The 25,867-nt window shown below is 44.3% G+C and overlaps 1 protein-coding gene across 3 annotated transcripts in view; it reads right to left on the bottom strand.

Moving 5' to 3' along the window:
* The window catches only part of ADGRB3 (adhesion G protein-coupled receptor B3), a 1,725,994-nt gene that overhangs the window by 1,061,195 nt on the left and 638,932 nt on the right, over window positions 1-25,867 (bottom strand). For all 3 annotated transcript variants that reach the window (XM_086926462.1, XM_086926464.1, XM_086926463.1), the window contains exon 6: window positions 23,895-24,059. In XM_086926462.1, the coding sequence (XP_086782588.1) occupies window positions 23,895-24,059 (165 nt within the window). The remainder of the gene's footprint in view (window positions 1-23,894; window positions 24,060-25,867) is intronic.

Below are 25,867 nucleotides of genomic sequence, written 5' to 3'. Positions count from 1 at the left end.
TCGGTACTAAACAGTCCATCACCTGTGGAGTCCCTCAGGGATCCTCGTTGTCACCTCACCTGTTTAATATTTACATTTTTCCCCTTATCCAGGCCTTAAGAGACAAGCAGGTGACGGTGTTCAACTATGCGGACGACCTGCAACTGCTCTTCACTCTTGACAACTCCACCTCCTCCATTTCCCATTTTCAGTCTACAATGAGGTTCATCCAAACCTGGATGAACCAAAAGCACCTAAAATTAAACCCTGGAAAAACCGAGCTTGTGCTTACAGGAGACAGTGCTAAATACTGGGGCCCACACTATTGGCCATCAGATATAGGTCAAGCCCCTATCCCCTCCTCCTCTGCAAAGACACTTGGAATCTCCCTGAACAGTGATCTTTCTTTAAAAACACAAGTGGGTCAAGTGGTCTCCAAGTGTTTTTTCCAGCTCAGAAAAATCCGAAAGGTGCGACGCTTCATTACTCCAGAGGCCATTATCCAGGTGGTGATCGCCACGGTGCTTTCCCACCTGGATTACGCAAATTCCATATACCTAGGCCTACCCCTATATCTGCTGAAGCGCCTCCAGATGGTCCAGAACCACGCGGCCAGACTTATCACAGCACAACCTAGATGGCATTCAGCATCCCCACTGCTTAGGAACCTTCATTGGCTCCCTTTGGCACAACGCTGTTCCTTTAAAACCGGTTGCATGATTTTTAAATCTCTCCATGGCAAAAGCCCCAAATTCATAGATAATCTCATCATTAGGCATACTCCCTCTCGCAATCTGCGCTCTGCCCATCTAGCCCTCCTCGAAATACCTGCTTTCAAACGCAAGCGCTCTGGAGGCTGCAGATTTGCTGTTCTTGCATCCCGTCTGTGGAACACTTTCCCCTTTGAGATCAGGTCCTGCTCGGCCCTTATGTCATTTAGGAAAGCTTTAAAACATGGCTCTTCAGACAAGCATATCATTAATCCCAACAAATTCACGACTTCCGTTTTCTGTTTATCTCAGCGCCAGGAAACCAATCGGTGGCAGTGCCACCGATTTTTTTTGGTGTGACACACTCCTGAGGCGAAAAGCCGGGAGGCAGCTTGATTTTAAAACTGTTGCTGGCATTACTTTGCTTTTTAAATCCACTTACCCCCACTTCTCACGTTCGCAAAACGGACTCAGCGCTGCCCTGTAACTAGGCGAGGAACGCTTTCCAGCGCCTCGCTCAGCCCGCAGGCCACGCCCCCTTCTGAGGCCACGCCCACCGATCGTCACTACAAAGGAGACGCTGATTGCGAGCGCCCCCATTTGGTGTGACACACTCCTGAGGCGAAAAGCCGGGAGGCAGCTTGATTTTAAAACTGTTGCTGGCATTACTTTGCTTTTTAAATCCACTTACCCCCACTTCTCACGTTCGCAAAACGGACTCAGCGCTGCCCTGTAACTAGGCGAGGAACGCTTTCCAGCGCCTCGCTCAGCCCGCAGGCCACGCCCCCTTCTGAGGCCACGCCCACCGATCGTCACTACAAAGGAGACGCTGATTGCGAGCGCCCCCATTTGGTGTGACACACTCCTGAGGCGAAAAGCCGGGAGGCAGCTTGATTTTAAAACTGTTGCTGGCATTACTTTGCTTTTTAAATCCACTTACCCCCACTTCTCACGTTCGCAAAACGGACTCAGCGCTGCCCTGTAACTAGGCGAGGAACGCTTTCCAGCGCCTCGTTCAGCCCGCAGGCCACGCCCCCTTCTGAGGCCACGCCCACCGATCGTCAGTCTATTCCTCTATAAATCATGTGCTTCCCTCGGAAGCGCAGCGGACGAGCGCAGCGGGCGCGACGATTGCGCGCCGAAGGCGCGCCTAAGGAAAGCCCGTCTGCGCCCGTCCGCGACCGACCGGGACTAGGGGCACCTCATAATACCCAAACCTTCCATTATTCCAGGGACGACCTTCTGGAGTGCAATAAGAACAATGACCATTTACTTTTATCAAAGGATACACTTCACCAGCTCTATAAGCATGGCATCCTGAGCCAAGGCTGTCACCTTACCACTCATGTAGCAGGTTTGGCTTCGTCCAACCCACCCCCTAATTCGCTTGCTATTCTCTACCTCAACACCCGTTCCCTTGTCAAGCATCAGATGGACATCTTTTTGTTGCTTGACACGGAGAAACCTGACATCCTTTTGCTAGCAGAAACGTGGCTATCTCCCACCTCTGCACCTGATATCATAGCAGCTCTACCATCTGACTACTATATTATCCAGGCAGACCGTGCCAGCGTGAAAGGAGGAGGCGGAGTTGCGGCGATTATCCACTCTAGTCTAGAGGTCACTACTCTTACTTGCCTGACACTAGCCAACATAGATAACCTTGTACTAAAAATTGCCACTCCTCACATGACTATAGCATGTGTCCTCTTATATAGACCACCCACCTCAATGCCACTGTTTCCTATGGCCTTTAGTGAGCAAGTTGCTAATCTAGCGTTGGATCACGCCAGGGTGATGTTAGTAGGTGACTTCAATTACTGGTATAAAGATCCATCAGAGGGCTCTCAATCGGCGGAATTGACTGACCTTCTGTCTAATCTCAACTTTAAGCAACTGGTGCTCTCTTCCACTCATGATAAAGGTCACATATTGGATCACGTATGGTCTAATACCACTTGCGTGACCTCTTCGCTAATCCTGCCTTGCCTATGGTCAGACCATTTTATCCTGAAATTTAAGATCTGTATTCCTCATATCAGACCCACTGTGCCAACTGCCGGCAGATTAGCTAGGAATTGGAACGCCATGGATAAGACTGCTTTTTTACAGTCATTAGCTAATGATGTCCCTCCTTTGGATAATGACATAAACCTGTCAGTTTCCTCTCTAACCGACTGGCTACAAGCGGCCAGCAATCTCCATGCCCCGTACAAAAGAATTAAACTTGCACGGCGCACGGATGCCAATAGATGGTTTTCTGCCGACTTGAAAAGCAAGAAATTGGCTCTCCGTCATCTTGAGCGCATGTGGCGCCGTGACTATGACACTGAGGAAAAAATTAAATATACTAGGGCAAGGAAGGAATATATGAATGCCATCTCTGCAGCTAAGGTTGAGTATTTCTCCTCTCGTATTTTAGACTCTACAAACAAATCTAAAGAGGTTTTCTCTATTTTCAATGAACTGACCAACTTGGAGAATGTCCGTCCTAAAGTAATCCCAACTCAGTGTTTGTGTGATTCACTCAATTCCTACTTTAGTGACAAAATCACCAACATCAAGGCTAGCATTCCTCAATCAAAGACCCCAATCACAACAGGCATGGCAATAAAGACTGGACATACCACCCTTACCAGCTTTCAAACCATAACCCATGGCCAGTTTCTGGAATTAATGACGAGAGTCAAATCTGGCTCCCCACTGGATACTTGTCCCCCTCGTATTCTGAAAGAATGTTTTTCCACTCACCCAGCCCCTGTTCTTGCCCTTCTAAATGATTCCCTGTCGTCAGGTATAGTTCCATCCGCCTTCAAAGAAGCCACGGTTATACCGCTATTAAAAAAAACCGGGGCGGATCCTGGTTGTAAGGCGAATTACAGGCCCATTTCCTTACTGCCTTACCTGGCAAAAATTCTAGAGGCACACGTTGCGAAAATTCTCTCAAATTTTTTGGAGGAGTCCTCCTGCTTTGACCCTCATCAGGCTGGATTTCGGCCTGCACATTCTACGGAGGCAGTGGTCACCGCAGTTTTGGACACACTCCAAGATTGTGCAGATAGAAGGTCTCCTCAGGCCCTGGTGCTCTTGGACCTGTCGGCCGCGTTCGACACGGTCGACCATAACATCCTGGTCGACCGTGTCGGACAGAGAGGCATTCAGGGCGTGGCGGCCTGCTGGCTGAGGTCGTTCCTGGAGGAACGATCCCAAGCGGTGCGTCTGGGGGATTTGACTGGTGTTAAACAGTCCATCCCATGTGGAGTGCCACAGGGCTCCTCCCTGTCACCCCATCTTTTTAACATATATATCCTCCCCCTTATTCAAACCTTGAGGGACAAACAGGTGAGAGTTTTTAATTATGCAGATGATCTGCAGTTACTCTTCACCATTGATAATTCTGAAGAATCTATAAGTCATTTCCAGTCAACCATGAGGTTTATTAAATCCTGGATGGATCAAAATCAGTTAAAACTAAATCCAGGTAAAACCGAACTGGTACTGACTGGGGACAGTGCTAAGTATTGGGGTCCCCACTACTGGCCTTCAGATCTAGGTCAAGTACCGCAACCATCGCCTTCGGCTAAAACGCTCGGAGTCATCGTGGATAGTGATCTTTCACTAAAAGCACAAGTGGGACAAGTGGTCTCCAAATGCTTTTACCAGCTAAAAAAAATAAGGAAGGTCAGGCGACTATTAACACCAGAAGCTATTACTCAGGTTGTGATCGCCACTGTTCTGTCTCATCTGGATTACGCAAACGCCATCTATCTGGGTCTCCCAAATTATTTACTTAAGCGCCTCCAGATGGTTCAGAACTATGCTGCTAGGTTGATCTTGAAGCAACCAAGATGGCAGGCGGCAACTCCTCTTCTTATTAAGCTTCATTGGCTTCCGGTCATGCAACGCTGTTCCTTCAAAGCAGGTTGTATGATCTTTAAGTCACTACACGGCAAAAGCCCTAAATTCATTAATCAACTGATCACCAGATACGTTCCCTCTCGTAACCTTCGGTCACTCCATCTAGGCCTTCTCCAGACCCCTTTTTTCAAACTCAAACGTTCTGGTGGACGAAGATTTGCTACATTAGCCCCCTGCTTATGGAACACCTTTCCCCTGGAAATTCGGTCCTGCCAAGACCTCTTACCTTTCCGGAAAGCATTGAAGACCTGGCTCTTTAGACAAGCTTTTTAATCTACCTTTTCTACCTCTGATTGTGTTACTGTCAATTTAGCGCCAAGAAACTAATCAGTGTTAGTGCGCTCAATAAATGATTTAATAACATAACATAACATAACATAACAGTGCGCTTAACAAATATTTTTTTTTTAACATAACATAAAAGTTAAATGTTAAACACAAACTTCAATTGTAAAGGCTTCAAAGCTATTTTCACTGTGGTGTGGTGAGTTGTTACATAGATAAGCGTTGAGATACCAATTCATTGGTATATTCTGATTAGTAATAAATATTCTAAAACAGCAACTTTTAGAAAGCCACCTGTTTTTTGCCTAAAAGCTCTAGAAGTCCTTTTGCATGCGCTTCCAGCACTCTCCCAGGTTCTGAATGACCCCTTGATGAGATGTGAACTCGCTGTCAGGCCAAGCCTTGGGTGTAGGGAGCTATTCTGTTTGTCTGGCAGGTTGGCCATGTGTTCTGTGCCCAGGAGCCTAATAATTTTTAAAAAGGCCTACCCTGTACAGGTAGATGTAGTTAACACCTGGATATTCTCCTTCCTTTTTCCCTATAATCAGCCAGGCACCAGTCCCAGTGAGAGAGACGTTGACCCCAGAACTAGTTTTGTTTTATAACATTTCCCAGGCCGCACCTCTAGACTGGGCTCAGGAGCTCTGCACAGGTGTAGAAATATTGTGCAATGTTGGATTTAGGTAGCGAGAGGCAATGTGGGGTTGTTTGCAGTACGGCACATTAAAACTGCTGCAAAAGTGGGTAGGTTTACCCTGAGATGTTTTTCCCTATTGGTTAGGAAGAGGCTAGGAGTCACTCCCAACCACAAGCTAGTAAAAGCATAAATATGGCATCAGGCATAAATATGGCACCCAGGGCACCCTCTTCAGACTGCTACTGGGCCTGTGGAAGACAGAAAAAGACTGCACCTGTGAGGGGACCTAAAAGGCTGGACAAGCTCCCACCTGTACCTAGAACAAAAAATGTGGACTCTAAGTGTCAGTTGACTGACCTTCTATTAAAAAGGGACACAACAAGCTGACAGAAGACTTTTCCTGAAGAACCCAGTTAACAATAAGCTGCTAGTACCCTTTTCCTAAATCACACTGCTGAGCTTTTCTGGACCCTGCTGATGGCTTCTGCTAGAGTGAGTCTTGACCCCCAAGTGTTGCTCCTGAGGCCCTGCAGCAACTCTTGACTGTGCCCAAGTGTATTCCTTCTAACATCCTAAAAATCCTGTACTATAAATCTTTTTGGCTCCAAGGACCTCTGGAGGACCGGGACAAATCTGCTAAATCAGTCCCCTGAATGGGTGTTATCGCTGGACCAAACATTCAGCAGATTGCTCCTGCTTGGAGCTTTTCTGCAGCAACAAGTCAGTGGGATGTTGCACAGAGGGTATTTATCTTCATGGAGACCTGTTCGGCTGCAGCATCTCATCTTGTTCTACTGGAGAACCTTTAAAATCCAAATTAGTAACTAAGCTGAAGGTAAAAATCTTCAGCGGGTGAAGGAGCCAAAAGTATTTTGTCAGTGAGGGTTCTTGTTTGGGCATGAAACTTGAATGACTCCCACTTAGAGCATTCCCACTAAAGGACAACTGCTTTAGTGGGGCCTCTTCTAACTGCTATCAGGCCTTGTGGTGCCCTTCTTGGCCACAGTCTACGGCTGTGCCCCACTAAGGATTTTTGATTTCAATTGCAGGGAATAAGTTAGAAGGTAAAATGTCTCACTGGTTTCTGTATCCAATGAACCTGGTTTCTGTATCCAATGCACGTTCCATCACAGCCAGACTTAACTTGAACCATTGTGCAAGGGTGCCTGCATCAGCGCATGGCAGTAGTTTGTGCGCCAGCGCAGGGGGAAGCATAGAGAGGCGACATATTGTTGTAAATATGTTGCATCGCGGTGCATTCAAAACTAACGCAGCACAGCGCAGCAAAATGACTTGCTACACTGTGCTGCTTTAGTTTATTGTAAATCTGTCCCTAAATTCTTAATCATTTTGGGCCAGATGTAGGTCGCCAAATACCAGTCGGTAAAGGACGATTTCGGCCAGTACCGACCGGTATTTGGGATTTGCCATGTAGGGGGCCTCATATTTACAGAATCTGTATATTTACCGTTTCGGTAAATTTACAGAATCGGTAAAATACCGAATCGGTAAATATACCGATTCTGTAAATCCATAAGTAGGTGGCACTGTAATCAGTGCCACAGGCCCTTACCGAATCGTTATTTACCATGGAATACTATTCCATGGTAAATAATGAATTCCAGTGTAAATGCACATCTGTGCATGTACACCTGTGCCATGTGGCACACAGACATGCCCTAAGGGCATGTATGTGTGTCACATGGCACACAAGCCAGAAACAGGGGTGAAATAGACCCCCTTGTAAAATCAGTAAATTTACCGATTCGGTAATTACCGAATCAGTATTTGCTATGGAATCCCATGGGCTTCAAGGCCCATAGGAATCAATGGCAAATACAGATTCGGTAATTACCGAATCGGTAATTACCGAATCTTACCGATTCGGTATTTTTACTGAATATTTTACCTACATAGCAATTACCGAAGACTAAATACCGAATCTGTAAAATACGGTATTTACCATCCGGTAATTTGCTATTACCTACATCTGGGCCTTTGTCTCTTATATATTCTTTCTTCATATAATAAAACTGTGTTTTAAATCATTCATCTCTGCAATGTACAAATAATCTGACAAAAGGGTACAATTGAATGCATTTGAACATTGTCATTTATTAATATCACAAGATTATACAGATCCCAAACGTGATATTACACATTTTCATATTGTGGGAGCTAGTAGTGTCACTATAGTAAAAAAAAGAATCCCTTGTTTACATTTTTTGTAGAAATTCACTAATGTTGGAGTTATACACCATACATTTCAATTCTTGCCTGTTGCTTTGTTAGTATGCACAATGGTAACATGAAGGGTGCATATATTTATTGTAAGTGATGGAACAAATATTTTAAAAGAAAATGAAAAATTGTCGCGGATCGCATAGACTTATTTTGGAAAAAAGACTAGTTCAGTATTGCTTAGTCATCAGCACTTATAAGGTATATCTGTCATAGGGGTGCCCCTATTGTGTATGAGGATTTCACTGTGACAGTCATTCTTTCTTTCCTGTCATTCTCCATAACCCGACAACCCTGTGCTTCCATCCTTCACTTTTCCTTCCTTCTGTCTATCTCTCCCATTAAGCCTCCAATCCCCGATTCCTTTCTTTTATTCTTTAGCGTTCATCACACAGAACATAAAACCGTTCTTGAATGTTTCTATTTCAGGGGATGCACCAAACGAATCCATACAAACAACATTTGTAAAGCTATCTGATATGTTTTTGGAATTACAGTTTGATGGTTCTGTTTATGATCCAGTTTTTGGATTCCCCTGTGGCCTGATATAATTTGTAGACTCGATGTGTATAACAGGCATGAGAGTATTATTAATTGATTTTGCAACTTCCAGATTATATTATATTACTATGAAATCAATATATTGATGTTATTCAGAACAATATATTCAGGTATATTTTCCGTAGTTTAAGTGTAATCTAGCTTTTTGTGCATATCCTATGATTTGCCATGGTCATTAACATATGCGTGTGTACATTTTGAGGCGACTTCCAATATCTTTTTGATGTACAGTTTTTGGCATTTTGTATCATGGTAAATGTTACCTGTGACCGACCTTGTAGTGTGCCTTAAAGAAAGTATGTATGTTCAGTAGTTTAAGAGGCTACAATTAATGTTTGGGCACTCCAATACTTTTTAGAATGTTTAGTAACAAGCAGGATCAGTTATCTGTGCTCCCTTGCTTGACTTATTGTATTGGTGGGCAAGCTTCAAAGCCAGAGGTAAGAACGCCTTCCACCGTCTCATGTTGCTCCATCTTCCAAGCCAGATGGCCTTGGAGAAGCACATCGCCAATTATGAAAGCCTTCTTTGTGCCTTTATGGAAAACTGCATTTTGCAGCTGCACACGATCTGGCAGAGAAAATGTGTTGGCTATATCAAGTGTTTGTTTCAGCGATCACTGTTGCACTCTGATTCTCATTCAGCTGAGAGAGAGTGCTAAAAGGACTTGTGGCTGCTACTACAACCTTGGGGAATGGCCCTCAGCCTCCTTTGTCTTGAAGGCGAGATACCAAGAGGCTCATCATTTGGGCATATGGTGGCCCTGCATCACAGGGAGAAATGGATGGGCAACGGCACAGATGCTCTGACATCCCTAGCAAACCATAATAATTATTACAAGGGATTTGAATCATAAATTTCTTATTATATCTGCATTCTGATAGCAGAATTTGTGTATGAAAAGAACTGAAATGACAAGATTTTGTAAGACTGTCAGTCTCCCTCACTAAATATATAAGTAAACAGTGCTTTTTTAACATTGTTTTTATTTAGAGTACTAACACAGAATGATGTACAATACTACCTACAAATTAAAGAATATGTGACTTAAAACAGTGCCAAAAACGGGTATGAAGGACAGTAAGCCCCAGTCAAAGCCTTCACAATGCAAATGAGCAAATAAAGTTGTGGCTGGCGTCTTTCAGGAATATAACTTAACAACAGTGTTACCCCACCTTCATAATATGAGTGCTCAGTCATCTTCATCGATATCCACCCACCAGTCAATGACCTTAAACATAGGTGACCTTAAGTTCGATACTCCGGCAAAAAAAGCTGGTGGAAACCTGGCCAGTGAGAAGGGGTGAAGCGACTGCCTGCAACTCCTGCCTGTTTGCACCCCTTATGTCATCCTCCTCACTGGAGTTCCCCCAAAGCAGACAGGTGACCAAGAACACTGGCACAACTAGAAGAACAAGGTCATGCATTGGAATAATGGAAATTAGGACTAGCAAACGAGTTTTGCAAATGATATTATCATGGCCAGAGGAGTAGGATGGGTTGGGGCTTCTAAAACGACTAATATAGACTAATAAGGGGATTGCATAGATATACATTTTTTTGAAACCCCCAACCTTGTTAGGCATATTTTATATACGCCTAATATTCTTTCAAAAGATCTTGTGCCCATATATTCTAGTTTGACCTCAAGTTCTATTTGTGCCTTACCATTAGCTCCTTTTACCAGCCTCCAACATCCTTTCTCGCTCTCTTTAGAAGGCCTCTGAGATCTGGAAGCGCAACATCCACTCCATCTTTCCATCATCCCAACCGTTTTGCTGTTTTAGGTCTGTCAGAAGTTGATTAACTGCGTAAGATGCCTACCTTTAAATCATCTCCCCTGGTTGATGATTCTTCTTGTTAAAAATCCACTTTCATTCGGGATGTTTATTTTCGCAGACTTTTGTCTGACACGTCGCTGCAGTGGCGAAGTACTGAACTGCCAGCTTCAATTGCGCCCTCCTCGCATTGTTCCCACGAAGGGAAGAAATGAAATTATCGTCCACCCCTAAATATACATTAAAGTGGACCCAGAGGAAGGAAGCGAGGAGGGCAACAAAGGAAATCATCGCATGCCAAATGATTGGCTCTGATTGGCTGCCTTAGCAGCGCGTGCCAGCTAAAACAAACGCTTGTCAAAACCAAACACTAACTTCCAGTAAGATGGCACCACAGGTACCTGAACCACTAAATGTAAAGAAAAGGCCCTACCTAGACAGAGTTATTGTGCGCGGGAGAGGCACCATCATTGCAAGAGGTCAGGCTAGGCTCAGGGAGTTATCGGGGATGGAATATTCGAAGGGAAGGTATGAGTAAACAAACAGTACCTTCCAGAATGTTCTTTCAAAAAGGGCTTCAACAAAGGGCGGGATACGGTCGGTGTTTCATAAACTGTGAAAGTAATATGTATTCTAGCTATTCACTTAGTTGAGTGAAACGATATGTGATGTGAGATCCCCACATTGGGCTGGATTCACAAATTGCAGGGTAGCTCCTCCATTTGAGTGGAGGAGCGATGCCCCACCAGCCCCAGAGCTGAAAAATTAAATGGCAATAAAGTTTATTTATTACCATTTTGTTTCTCAGCAACACCTCCTGAGGTGAGTGCCTGGACAGGACGGGGCGGGCCGTTGCTGCCGAGTGTCGCTAAAGTTTGAAATGTGCATGTCTCTTTGACCGGCTGTCTTGCGACGGCCAGTCAGACATGCGCTTTTTAAACCACATAGGCCCCCAGTGGTCCTGAGAGCGCTGAGTGATGCCTATCCCTCAAATCCTGGCACTTCTCTCATGCTGGTTAACATCATGAGAGCAGCATCAGGATTGGTTAGGGGAGCTGGCTGGGTCCTGCGTCAGAGCCTGCCTCAAGGAGAGAAGACCCAAGCGAGGTGGAAGTCACACAGCAAGCCAAGAAGGAAAGTGTATTTTATTTTATCTTATTTTTTTGTGTCTATCGCCTCACCACTCTCGGTACATGCCAGTCGCCACTGCGTACTTCTCTACAACTACTAAAGTTCTATGAAATGCAATTCACAAACCTACATCCAGAGACCTCTGCCTCGACTATCTTTTCTGTGTGGAGATGTCTGTACACGTATGCTATGTTTTGATAGTAAATGTCTTCAGGTATAGTTCGCTCTACATAAAACTTAAAAAAATAATAATATTTATAGCATATATGTGTACACTTATTATTTTACATGTAGGTTTAGAGATACAAATGATTTACATGATTTTGTTTTATTGCACTTTTGATGTTTATTTTAAAGTTGACAAGACTGGGCCTGGGCGCCCCACTCCATTTTGAAATAAATGCTGTATTTCTGTTTGTTGTGAATAATCCATATTTGGTTTTCATGTACAGGAGTCTTAGTGTACTCATTTTAAAATGTTATTTTTTGTGAGCTTATATTTTGTAGGTTGCAGGATAGCCATTGGTTACTTTGGCAAATTCAAAACCTGCCTTTGATGAGAAACTAAGGAGGTGAATACTCCTTTGGCGATTTTGTGAAGGTAGCAGTGAGAGAAGAAATTGGCATTGTATTATTTGTGAGGAGGCCAACACGAAGTGTGGAGAGGACACTGAGTTTGTTCGTGGGCCGGGAAGGTGAAGACAGACCACATAAGGGCCCATGATAAACGCCTACAGAGGGCGGGATCTGCAGGTGCAGGAGATTAAAAGCCTGGCAAAATGCGCATCAGCAATTGGCTGGCCTGCTTTGAATCGCCCAATGCGGGAGCAAGGGCAGAGAGGAAAGAGAAGTCATAAGCAAGGGCACAGAGACCCTGTGCATGACTTGACACAAAAGCCCACCCACCCACACCAGAACGCGGGAGTCACAGTTGCACAAGAATTGGGGAGAAAGGGCAGCATAGAAAGCATGCAAATACAAACCCAAAAGATCAGTAACCCAGTAGAAAGAGGGGCTCAAACAGTTTCCTTGGGATGCCTCATGGCAGGGGCACTGAGGTCAGGCGATTGGTCAGCAAGGGTCAGGTTTAAGCGGACACAGCAATTGTAGCCTGGACCGGACCGAATGGCAACCCACACAGATCGCGGTAGCTAGGGAAGACGCAAAAACTAGACATCTGCCAAGGGGCCATCGCGCATAGATGGGACAAGTCTTGCTGTGAAAATATTTGTAAGGATAAAGACTATGTAAATACTGTCAATTTGTGCTCTGTATGACAATAATCAAGTAAGGTGTTTTGCTAACCCATGTGTTTTTCAAGATTTAATAAACGGCGGCCTGTTTGCTCCATAAGTGGTTCCCAGTGTACTCCATAAAGTGGAAGGTGCTCAGGTCAGACCGGAGGGACAAAGAGCACTTGCACTTCTGCTCTTTGGGAACTTGAAGATTTTATCATTTGAATGAAATGTTATGTTTTAGTTGTATGATGCTTGTAAGTTAGTTAGATCACTTGCATCTGCCCCTGTCCACCTTTGCAGGCAAACTTCATTTCTCCTCTCTTAAGATCTATGCTCCTTATTTTTCTGTCCATAGAGATACTCTTAGGAGCAATTACATTTCTTCTCATTCTAAATGAAACCTTTATTTGACCATACTTTTGATTATTTATTGGGTGACATCTGCTGCTTCTGAAAGTCCCCAACCTGCCCACAAGCTTAAATTAGAATTAGGGAGTTTCCTTTCTGGAAATGAGTCTGTGCTTTGATTTGTATATGTCATCTTCCATAATGCAATATTTGAATTGCTAATTGAACTGCTAGGATTATTTTCATATATGCTGTACACAGGTCTTGCGATGGTGGGATGTCGTTGATGTTGGAGCTGGGGTTGGAGAGTTCCTTCATGATGTTGAAGAGCTCTTTGCTGTTGTGTGCATTGTTGCCTAGGCGGTCTTTGAAGGAGGCCCTTTTGGCGGATCTGATGAGGTGATGGTGTTGGTGCATGGCATTCTTGTGGGCTGTGTAGTTGTCCGGTGTCGGTTCACAGTGACATTTCTTCTCTAGTTTTCTGCAAGATTCATTGGAGGCCCTCGGTGAACCAGCTGGCTTTCTTGTGGATGTGTCTGTTGGAGGGTTTCTTGATCGGGGCGAGGGTGTTGGCACAGTCGCCGATTCATTGTCTGAGGTTGCGGGCAGCGGTGTCGGGGTCAGTGGGGTCGCAGGGTGGGCTTTGGCTGAGGGTGGTTGTTAGCTGGTCTTAGGTGACTTTGCTCCAGCAGCAGTGAGGGATCTGTTGGGTGCGGTGGTGCGGTGGTGGGTTTCCGGAAGGTGAAGTGGATGCAGCAATGGTCGGTCCAATGGAGTTCAGTGGAGTGGCTGAAGGAGACGTGGGAGGTAGGGGAGAAGATGGGGTCAAGCATGTGGCCGGCAGAGTGGGTGGGTGTTGTGATGAGCTGTCTGAGTCCGAGGTTGACATGGTTGTCGATCAAGGTGGTGTTGTTGTTGTTCTCGAGGTGGAAGATTAAGGTCCCCGAGGAGGATGTAGTCTGTGGAGGCGAGGGGGTGTGTACTGACAAAGTCGGCGATGGAGTCGCTGAACTGTGGCTGGGGTCCGGGGGGCTTGTAGACAAGGGTTCCTTTAGGGGTGGTGTTGGGGTCAGTGTGCAGGTGTTCGGCGGTGCTGAGAGTGTCATCGGTGTTGGTCAAGACTCTGAGCGTGTTCCTGTGGACGATGGTGATTCCTCCTCCTGTTCCGTTGGTGTGGTCCCTTCGGGTGATCTTGTAGCCGTCCGGGATGGCTATGGCGATGTCTGATGCTAAGGAGGCGTTAATCCAGGTCTCCGTCAAGAAGGTGACGTCTGGGGAGGTTGAGTCCAGTAGGTTCCAGAGTTCAACGGCATGTTTGCGGGCAGTGCGGGTGTTGAGAAGAATGCATATGAGGTGGTTGCGTTCTTTCACGGTGGGTGGCTTGGTGGATCGGATGCTGGTGAAGCTGCAGTTCCAGCAGGAGAAGGGTCCTTGGGTGCACTTCGGGGCGGCCAGGAAGCAGGTGTGTGATCGTCCGGTGTTGAGTGTGTGGAAGGTGCTGGCATCGTAGCGGTGTCGGGTGCCGCGGCGTTCGCAGGGGCCAGAGGTTCTGGCACTGGGCGCGGTTCAGGCACGGACGAGCGCAGACGGGCTCGCCTTAAGGGCACCTTTGGCACGCCAGCAGCACGGCTGCCATAAGAAGGGGAGGTGGGAGGGAGGGGCAGCTGTGAGGAGGGAGTGGACAAATGGGCGAGCGGGGGGCGGGCTGCAGGGGACGCAGCGTAGGGAAAAACGGGGGCAGGAATGGTGAGTTATCATGACATTTGTATTGCTGCTTGAAAGCTGGACGCACAAGGAACTCTACAGCAGGTGCTTTTAAATTGTACATTATTGTTATACAAAGTGCCTCCCCCTGAGGTCAGTGCTCCCCTCTAGGTCAGCACCCAGTGCGGCCACACCAGTCACACCTCCCTAAAGCCCACCCTGAGTGCATGGACAAGTGTCGGGCACTTACAGAACACACAGTATTGAGTGAAAGACAGATACTTTGTTATGCTTGGGAGGCCGGGCTGCGCAGACCTAGCGCTGCTTATCAGGCCCACCCCTTAATAATTTTTAGTTTGTGAATATGGGACCTGCGTTTTGGGTGTTGCAAGAAGGGCATGGGTGATGCGCGTTACAGATGTGCGCATGAGCTACTGTGAATTAGGAAATTTTTGATTGTGAAGGAAGCAGACTGTGAATTTGGTCCCCACATACGAGGTCCTGGAACATATTTTAGACCTTGTATTTTATCAACTTAAATACATTCTTATGAATTTTGATATGTTTATTAACATTATTATTTGACCCAAACCAGTAGTTTTCAATGTGTTCTCCCAAACCAAAGCCAATTTTAAGTACGTTGCGATTGATAATGTGCCAGGCCCCCTCTGTTTTAGATTTTTGCCTGGGTTGAAGTTAAAAAAGGCCATAAATATTCGATGCGTCCCTCTGAGGTAAAAAAAAAAAATCTCTTAAGGTACATAGCAAAAGAAATTCTAATTTGGCAGTAATTACCATCTCAGATAACCTGCCTGGGGGCTGGAAAGTGTGCAAACAATGCGTGCATACCCACACGCCAGGCTAGAACCATCTGTACTCCACTCTATTTTATTTCAAGGAATATCACAGGAATAAAAAATAAGATTAGTAATTCAGTTTGGTTAGATTCCATCAAGGGTATACATGTGGTTTGCTGTCAAGAAACCTGGTCCCTGGAGGACTTTTTTTATTGATTGGTTTCAATCCTTCTGTTTACCGGCTCTACCATCTCCATCAGGCGCACTAAGGGGAGTTTGGGGATTTTGGTCTACTTAAAAAACAGGCTCTTAAAAGCACAGAAGCTATGGGTTCAACATGTTGCCTAACATTGTGCCTCCAAATCTCTGGCCACCTGGATATACTTTTGATTAGGTTTTATTTTCATATTTTGGTAATCACCCAATCAACGTTATTAAGGAGCTAGACTCATTTGCAATGGAGTACTTTGGGTCACTCAGTTACGGAGGCAATTTTACGACTGGGTGATATAAATGACACAATTTGTCCCATAGGGCACAAGGGTGTGTGTGGCATTTCAGATGGTAGTAACATGAACCAAACTCACTTTTTACACACCCTTTTCAGGGATATCCTGAACCAGTGTATAATGAAATTCATTCTTCGTTGTAGTTCTGATTTTTCATAGGATAAGTGGCCTCCCTGCCCCACATACATGGGCAAAGGAGAAGATTCTATAATTGGCTTATTATTTATTTCCCCATACTTATTACTGTATGTTCTTGACTCTTACACAAAATACTCAGTTCTTAGGGATCACAATCAGATTTTCTTGGTTCTCTTAAGCCCAACGTTTAAACAATTGGGGTCAAATTGCCCCTTCAAGATCCATTTTTCAGTCAGTAAGAACGTCCACCTAAAACGAGCAGAAATTGACTGGAAGAAAGTTTGGAACAACTTTCTTTTTCAGAATTACAAAGATATAATAGTTTTAAGCAGAAAGCCAATGCAAACAACAAATCAATGTGATATGAGTAATCACCAACAAATGTTAAGGAAGGAGTAACACGGATGTGTTCTTTTTGTGTCGTTTTTTAAAATTTTTGATATATATATTGAGAACATGAAACCAGCCGACACGTGTTTCGTCAAGCAGGGAGTTAACCCGTGACTCTTCAGGACTGTAAAGAGGGCATGAGGAGCGGGGTCGGTGGAACGGTGATACTTCCGACCCGGTCCTAATCGGGTGTTCCTGCAAAGTGAACTTGATTGTGGGAATACGTCTGGGTATACGTAGTTTGCCTGGCAGAAGCCGCTATCCCTGTTGACGTGGTCCAGAGTTTCAGAATTATTGCAACCAAGCTAAAAACTTATTTTCAATTCAGACTAAACCAAAAGAGAGTATTTAATCTCAATGGTTTTCCCCTAAGTCTACAGCAGCCCTAAAATCACTCAATGAGGCACTGAAGGAATCCCCACAAAATGTTGCTCAAATTAAATCACTCCAGAATGCGTGTAAAACAAATATAGCTGTTAGGAAATTTGTAGTGATGGACCAGGCTTGGGATATTCTTCTTAAGGCAAGGGCGTTTTTGTAATTCCAAAACTGTCTGTGAAGTTATGAATAGATACTGTTTTCTGGGAAGTTATTAATAGATCCTGGTTTAGTGACACTAACTCTCCTGTGATTGAATGTCACATTCCAGGTCCTGATTGGCTCCACCATTTCTGAGAAATTTTTGGTAACCCTAGTTTAACAAAAGACAACCAAATGGTCTGCCCCTCCAATGACAAAGTTCTAGCTCTGAGTAATGGCATTACTGTTGACATGACAACGATAGCCATATCTAAGTCTTCCTCAGGTGGAGCACCAGGGCCAGACAGGGTACTCACTGATGTTTTTAAACAAAACCCTGCATTCTGGGTGCCTCTTTTAATAAATGTTTTTCATTGCTTAATATTTGACCTGATTCCATCCTCTTGGAAGGATTCTAAGAAGTGCCAATTTTTTTAAAAATCAACAGAAATTCACCTATCTGTTATAGGCCCATTTCCCTTTTGGATCCCTCGGCTAAAATCATAGGGAGGGTAATACTTCAGCTTCTTGAGGAGTGGAGTATTGACACAAAGTTCTTTTCAGAGGTCCAATTAGGTTTCTGCCCTGGGGTTGGAACCGTTGAACAATCATTGAACCTCCTTATGATTTCTAGCAAATACGTTCAGGCCAGGGAGGGTTTGGGTGGGCAATTCACATGGCTTTCATGGACCTGTCCAGCCCTTTTGACCTGGTTGACAGGGAGAAGCTATAGACAGTGATGGGCAAAGCTGCAGTAAACCCAGCATTTATTGAACCTTTGGGCAGATTACATGAGGGAACAAAGGCATAGGTATGCTTTGACGCCAGTGGTAATTATACCATCTTCTTTTCTTCCAAAAAAGGCGTCAGACAGGTCTGTATACTGGCGCCTTTTCTATTTCTCTTTTATATAAATGCCCTAGAGAAAACACTGATTTAAAGAGGTAAAGATCTCACACAGGTTGGGGACTCTGTCCTCCCTGTGCTCCTTTAAGCAGGCAATGCGGTCCTCTTAGCCCGCACTGCGAATGGGCTTCAGCTGTTATTTGATACTTTTAACGATTTTATTAAGGATCTAAACCTGAAAATTAGCCATGACAAATCTTATATCATGATTTGTGGGCCAAAAAAGACACCTTCTCCTTTACACAGTGTCAAACTGGGTGGCCCAAAAGATTGTGACTACACGCCTTCATTCTCCTGTGGGCAGAGGCCCATGAGCCGAAAAAGGCTCTCCTAGGCAGTGGTAGTGTCATGCTATACAAGAGTCACTTACAATAAAATAAGGCCATTAAATTCCACAAGATAAGAACATTCAATTGCAATTAATATTAGTAGATGAAAGAGGTCTGGCACCATATATATCAGTTCCAAAAGTTGAGGACATATTTACAAATGCTTTGTGCTAGATTTACATTACGTTTGTAATGCAGACCTGACACTAAATCTTATGCTGGGATTTACGACCTAACACACTACTTTGCGTCAAGGTGGCCTTCCATGAGTGATACATGGCTATTTCCATTCAAGCATCCATGGGGTTTCACAGAAATCTTATTGTATGCTTCCTCGAGGCTGGCATAACGAGGGGAAATGTTTTCATTTCCATTTCATGTCATTGCATTGTGCAGCACACATACTAAGTAGGAAAAGTGTTAAAGGACAGATTTTGTTCTTTAAGGGTCCCCTACCAGTTCAAAAATGATTCCTTATAGAATGCACACTCCTGAGCTATAGTGCAAGGGTGAGTGCATTGGTGCATGGCAACCACAAGAGCGCCAGCGCAGAAAGGAAATCAGTGCTACAGCTTACATATTTTGTGCTGTTCCCCTCTCTCCCTTTCATGCAATGCAGAGCATCAACTTTTATTGATGCATTATGTGAATTTTTCATAAGACCTATTTCTAATATGCGTAACCCTTCTGAACATGTTGAGGTGTACTGAATGGCAGGCTTGAATCTGGGATTTTCTCCTCTCCAGAACAAAGTCCTTAATGAGTCAGTTCACAAGTGCTTTGGGTGACCTTGGTAGACCAGAGCTTTTCTCTGACCCAGGTCAAATTTTTAAAGCAGATGTCTGGTGGGTCAAGGAGGCCTTTAGTGTCACTATGCAAGCAAAAACGGCTGAACGCATACTGTCTAAATGTATGTGTGCCCATTATGCCTTGGTGAAATCCTCAAGTAAAACAGAGTTTATGTAACGCTTGATATGGCCATTTTGCACACAAGACTTTTGTCCTATTTCCATTTGAACTTGTTCCCCCAGTTTATAGCTAGTTAGCATAAATCCTTGGAGCCTCCAATTTACACATGTGAAATGCTTGTTGAACTGGACACTTAACATATTGGTTTTATATGTCTAAATGTATTAGTTTATGCCATAAGCTCATACATCCACTCCTTCCGCAAATTCATTTTTTTCAAGAAATGCCTGCTTTACTGTAACTTAAACAGTCATAATTGTTGTTTTTATTCATCGTGCTTTTTAGCAGGAGTGTTTCTCTCTTGTTCATTAAATGTGACGTGCTGTTTTTACGTGATTTTATTGAACTGTTTGTACTTTTATGATTTACTGTGTTAAATCGAATAAAGTGTTTATTGACTTGACATTTCTTTAGTCAGGCCACGATTTCTACGGTGAATTTGAGGATAGGGAATTGAAGAATGTCAAATAAATAATTGTACAGTGGTGCCACAACCATCTTGACAAGTTCCACCCTGTCCAAGCAATTGCAAAGAGAACCATCTGGCAAACTGATTATTAATTTTCATAAATAGGGGTTACTAGTTGTCAGAGAGCATGTTTAGCAGACCTCTGAAATCATGTCCACGTAACACCTTGTTCATGTCTCAATTAATCATTTAGCCCAAAAGAAGAGAACTAGTTATTAACAGTTATCAAGTGAGGAGAAGACACTACAGTGTCGGTGAGAATGAGGAGAAATCGTACAGATATAGCATGACCTTAAGGCATCCAGTCACTGTCTCTACACTCCTTACAGTATCAGTTTGGCATCTAGCTGATCCCAAAGGCTTTAACCCCTTCGCTGCGGGGGTAATTCCCCCATTGTGCGGGGAGTAGACGGGTGAGCACGGCGCCGCGGTGCTCGTGGCGAGCCCAGCTCATCATGAGTCACAGTGGAGCTGTGCTCATCACGACTCCGCCCACTGATTAGTTTGCCCGCATAGGCGGGGAATCAATTGCGCGTGGGCAGAGCGCAGCCATTATGACGAGCCCAACTCGTCTTGAGCACAGCTCCACTGTGACTCATGACGAGCTGGGCTCGTCATGAGCACCGAAGGAGCTAGAGCCAGTAGAAAGAATATTGGTGCAAGAGGGTAGCCATGTCTCATTCCTCTACAAATGCTGAAGGAGTCAGAGAGGATACCTCTGCCATCAATTTGTGCAAATGGGTCAGCATAAACCCAGTTAACTTTAGCAACAAAACCAAGGCTCGCCCTACCCTCTCCAGTATTTTGAAAAGAAAGGCTTACACAAGGCAGTGAATGACATTCTCTGCATCAAAAAATACTGCCACAGTTTCTGTCAGGTCATTCCACACCTTAAAGATTATATTATCTAAAGACAATAGTGGCTCCTAGATGTCCAACTATGCACAAAGCCCACCTGTATTATATTGTAATTGCATTTATATAGCGCTTACTACCCCTGACGAGCCATTGAAGTGCCTGCGAGTCATTGATAAGACCTAGAATTACTTTCATCAGTTGATTAGCCAGCGCTTTGGCCAATATCCTTACTTATGCATTGATAAGCGATATGGGCTTATAGTTTGTACATGTTAAATGGTCCTTTCTTGATTTAAAAATGAGACTTCATAGCTTTGTTAAACTATGTCCTGAGTCTATCAGATTTTCAACTCTTTGACATTATTTGCTGCACTGGAATAATTTGTGTTGTATTAATGTAAAATTCAGCACATATGTCATCGTAACCTGGTGCTTTACTATAGCCTTATAGCCCACCCGGCTACTAAAGGCCAGCTCCAGCGTTAAAGAGCGGGACTTTAATAGCCGGTGTAGCCCAGGTACGAATAGCTATTAGAACATTCTGCCACTATAGGGCAGAATGTTCTAACAAATAAAACAAAGGCGTCATGGAGCCCAAGGGGGTTTAAATCCCCTCGAGCTCCGAGAGGCATTTGTTCACAGCAGCAGCTGTGAACAAAAGCAACATTGTAATGTTGCTCTGCGGGCCTTTACCAGCCTGTAGAAGCACGAGGCACTCCATTGTATTCAATGGAGTGCTCCACATTCCAATGTTCTAATATATGATATGCCAATTAGCACTTTTGAGATTTCAGTAGTGAGTTCCCACCTTTGGAGCATACAACTGCCACTTGAAAATGTCAGTAAAGAGACACTATCTTCTGGTCAGATTGCATCATTTTTGCCAGAGATAAAGGTGATGATAAAAGGAGGCAGAGGTCTTCTTAGTGCATATGGGCTGAGTAAGGAAGTTGTCAGGGGCACTTAGGATGGCAGGGATGGCCAATTGTGATTCTTTCTGGGAAAGCTGCATGAATCACAAGCAGCCAGCCTTTTCCCCAACCCGGACTAATGCCACCACAAGTGAGACAGCGCATATATTCTGATTGGTTGTAAAAAGCACCTTAAAGTAAAATCCATTTTATATCAGAGCTCTAAACAGTTCTGTGACTGCCTGCTATTGTATCGACATTTAAGTTCTCCAATCTCCTGTTTCAGGTTTGCCTGGTTCAATTTCAATCTACACTTAGCAATGGTGAAGCCCCTCATCATTTGTCCCGATAATGTAACCTTACGGCGTGATCAGAGAGTTTGTGACCAGGATACTGTACATTTGTCATGTTCCATGTGCCTTTCTCTTGCATCAGGTGTATACGGACATATTAAGCCTTCTCCACTTTGAAATGTGGTCCTCTTTGAAATCCAATGCCCAGACCAATCATAGCCTGCTTCCTGTGCCACCAACAAGCAAAGTAGCTGATACAATCAGCATAAAAGAATGATGGCCCTCTGAACTATAAAATCATATGGTCTGTATCCAGCAGATTTATCGAGACAGACTGCACTGTAAGGGAGGCGGTTCTTGGCATTGCATCCCTCACAACACATATGCCACGTGGCCTTCTAGAGTCAGCGACTATGCTGAGGATCATAGATATAAAAAAAATAGTTCTTAAAGTCTAATGAGCTGGAAGAATTCTTGAACACATTGGAATCATCATCCATGGACATTTCTCGCCCTCCATTACTTGCAGCAGAGATGTCCTCAAGAGTGTTCAGTGATGTTGCTTCTACTGATATAGATGGTAGGTCGCATTCATCGAAAGGAAAAATCTGTATGAAGAGGTGAGCAGGGAAAGAAAGGGCCAGAAGCAAGAGGGCATCTGCTGAAGAGAGGCCATGCAAATCAAGATTTCTCTGCAAACATTAATTGCAGCAGATCCTTAAGCCTTGTGCGGATTACCCTACATTGGGCCACAGTGACTCACAGTACCAAGCCATTGGTGCTAAATGCGCCCTGTTCTATGCTCTCCAGCCTGAATAGCCTTTCCATTACTATAACTCTCACTTCTTACAATATTCACATAATGGCTGCCATCATGATTTCCACAGTAATTATCTACGTGATTCCCGTAGGCTCAGGTCTTGTCCTGGACTGATTGCTTGCATGTCATTCATATGTTTTTCGATCCCAGTCCTCGCTACGAAGCATATTTTGTTGGCCCTATATATAATCTTTAGATGTTTTGTCAGCCTCTCCCCAGAACCTGCACCAGAAAGAGATCACGCAGGGTGAGGGGCAGTGGGGCTGTAACGAGCCACGATAAAAGGGTTAATTTAAAATGTATTTCCAGCTGTGGTACCTCGCTTGTTGGCCCTTCATTAGTCTTTTTACAGAAACAAATTAATTGTAATCCTACCTTGTCAGTTAACCATATTGTATGCTTTTTGCAACACGTGTAATTTCTCTGACTCAGTATTCCAGGCTTCTGAAAATAGAGACAACCTGGAGACTGATAAAATATCAGGATTAACCGCCAGATTCATCATTCTCCCGTTTTGCGAGGCCCTAATAGTGATTCATAGCGAATCGCTATTAAGGACTCGCAAAACGGGATTCATGTAGGAATCACAATATTTTTTGCGATTCCTACACATTCTTTATTTGCGATTAGCAAATTGCTAATCGCAAATAAGGAAAAACTCCCCATGCATTCCTATGGGCTAAAAGGCCCATAGGAATGAATAGTGAGTATTCCTTATTTGCGATTAGCAATTTGCTAATCGCAAATAAGATAGCGATTTGGAGGGTGCCAGGGGTGTCCAAAGGACACCCTGTAGCACCCCTCAAATGATCTGTGACACAGGTGTTGCACACACACATGTCAAAAGGACATGTGTGCGTGTAACATGCAACTCAGAAAAATGCATTTAAATGCATTTTTCGGAGTTTTCGCAATTTACGGCGAGGTCTGACCTCGCGGTAAATTGCGCCTGGAAATTGCGAATTCGCAAATTTAAATAGGATGTTGAATTGCATTTAAGGAATCTCAAATAGAGATTCCTTAAATGTCATTCCTCGCAAAATTGCGAGAGTGCAATTAGCGATTTTTACATTTGGGATGCTGAATCCCAAATGCAAAAATCGCTCTCGCAAAGGGCCGGATTCTCAGAATCTGGCCCTTTGCGAGCGCAAAAAAGCTTGATGAATCAGGCTGTAAGGGTTACAGAAGCTAGACATTTCCATCGGTTTTACTGTGATCACATTTAGTGCCAGTGGGGAAGCTGGTGAGTAAATGTTAGTAATTGCTGAAAGGAAATCTGAAGTGTTGGTTACATGTATGTTCAGTAAACTCAAAATGTCTGGACTAACCCAACGCCTAAAACATTAAACACTATTGGACATAGTCAGGATTTTGCAGTGACATCTCCTTTTTGAGTTTGCATATTTCACTTGCTGTAAAACTTGAGAATGGACTCGTGTGTTTCCTAAGTACTGACCTGTGCAGTCTTGGTTGTGGCACTCCCTGCTCTCCGCCCAGGGCCCCTTGCACTCAGAGCCCCCATGCGCTGCTGGGGTGCACTGTCTGCTCCGTTGCTGTGTGCCATTCGCACATGTCACCGAACACTGGCTCCATGAGCTCCATTCCTGCCACTGGCCGTCGACTGCCGCACCGCCACACCACAAACAGGGAAGGAAAGGGAAAAACAGACAATTGTAAGGGTGAGCCGTGGCATGAAACACAACTTCAAACACAGGCAGTGCATCAGTGATCATTTAGGTGCACTTCACAATCCCTTTCAGAACAGAATCTGACGAGCATCTGGAAACAGACGTTGTGCCCACTGACTGCAAAAGCAGGATTATTTGCTTTCGTTTTGTATGGCATTCTTTACATACCCTGTCATTAGCTGCGGAATCTGTGTCTTTCAACCTTCTGAAATTGCTGATTTACAGTAGCTACAGTACTTTAACCAAATTATCCTAAATGTTGTTTTCTCTTGTTTTTGTTCTTAAAATAGTAGGCTTTTTTGTCATTTCCCTTAATGGGCACGGGGAGCTAATTAAAATGCACATTAGGGTCACACCAGGCTAACTTATTTTCCTTAACTACCAAACGCTGCAAGCATTTTGGAAAATCTGCTCTGTGTTCTGCCTTTGTTTAAGTGCTTCGACGTTACCTCGAGGTTAGCTTTGCAAATCAATTAATGAAATAAATTCAACATGGCATTAATCAGCAAGACTACTGCGTGCTTCTCAGGGCTACAGAAGGCCAGTTAACATGCATTTTGATTGTCTTATCAATGCATTGTACTGTCAACAGGCCTCGTCGACTTTTGACAAGATGCCTCGGTGCTTTGCACACAATCCACAAATGAGTCCGTGGCTGTGTTCCAGAAACCATCACAATAAATTAAAGGACAGGGAACTGAGCTAAATGAATAGTTCTCCATCTCATTACAAGCTGAACGCAGACGTAGGCGCATGAGCTTTGGTTCTTGACATTCTGTATGAACAGTACTACACAACAGGCTTCAGGAAATATGGGGTTTGTGTATACACAAAATCCTTGTTAAGGTGAACCACAACATTTACCTGTGCTTAACCCTTTCTTAGCTTGGCACAAAAGCAGTCAGGATTACCTTAAAGGCAACATTTAAAGTATATATGCAGCATTCAAACAAATAAAGTGAAAACACAACATAAGAAGAATCCAAAACCAATTTAGAAAAGTAGATGATGTTTCAACAAAATTACAACAAAAAAACAAACATCCAATCAATAGAATCAGAGTTCAGCATTTTTAAAGTTTCTAGTAAAAATTTGAGGCATGAAGCTCAAACTGCTGGTATCTGGTTGCGCTAGACCAAGATACAATCACAAGTTCAGGGCAACCACGATAAAGCATGGGTCTGATACAGGATTGAGTTTGCCTTACTGGGATTTGTACCTTTTTATTTTAAGATCTGCAATTGGTGGGTCTATTGGGCTCTGCGTCGCATGGCATCGGATCTAGTGAAGACTTTGGAAAGGAACTGCATGGCTCTGGTTTGGTCTGCATCAAGCTGGCCTGATCTCAGGAAGCCAGGGTCAGGAGCTTAGAGGTGCTGTGATGAGATGTCCTGCGCTGTTCTGTACGAAATAGCATTGCATCCGATGAGTACTTCTGCTGCGCAGGGAGGAGTACCCTTCAAGGATCTAGGTCCTTGAGAAAAGCACTTGGAGGGGGTGTCCAGATTTACTCCCACAAAGGCCAGCTGAGGAGACCAGGTCAGGTCCAGTTAGGTTTAGTCAGCAGCGAAGCAAAAGAGGCCTATGGAATCTTGTTGTGTACCTATAGCCTAAACAGGAGTTTAACCAACTGACCCTTGGATTCACTTCTCACTTCCTATATCAGGTGATGGCTACTCGACCGCGCAGCGGGCGAGCGCAGCGGGCGCACCGACAACGCGCCGAAGGCGCGCCTAAGGCA

This window comes from Lissotriton vulgaris, chromosome 6 (genome assembly GCF_964263255.1).
Source record: "Lissotriton vulgaris chromosome 6, aLisVul1.2, whole genome shotgun sequence".
Lineage (NCBI taxonomy): Eukaryota > Metazoa > Chordata > Amphibia > Caudata > Salamandridae > Lissotriton > Lissotriton vulgaris.
The sequence above is the reverse complement of the archived record's forward strand: the minus strand, read 5'-3'. Positions and strand labels throughout refer to the sequence as shown.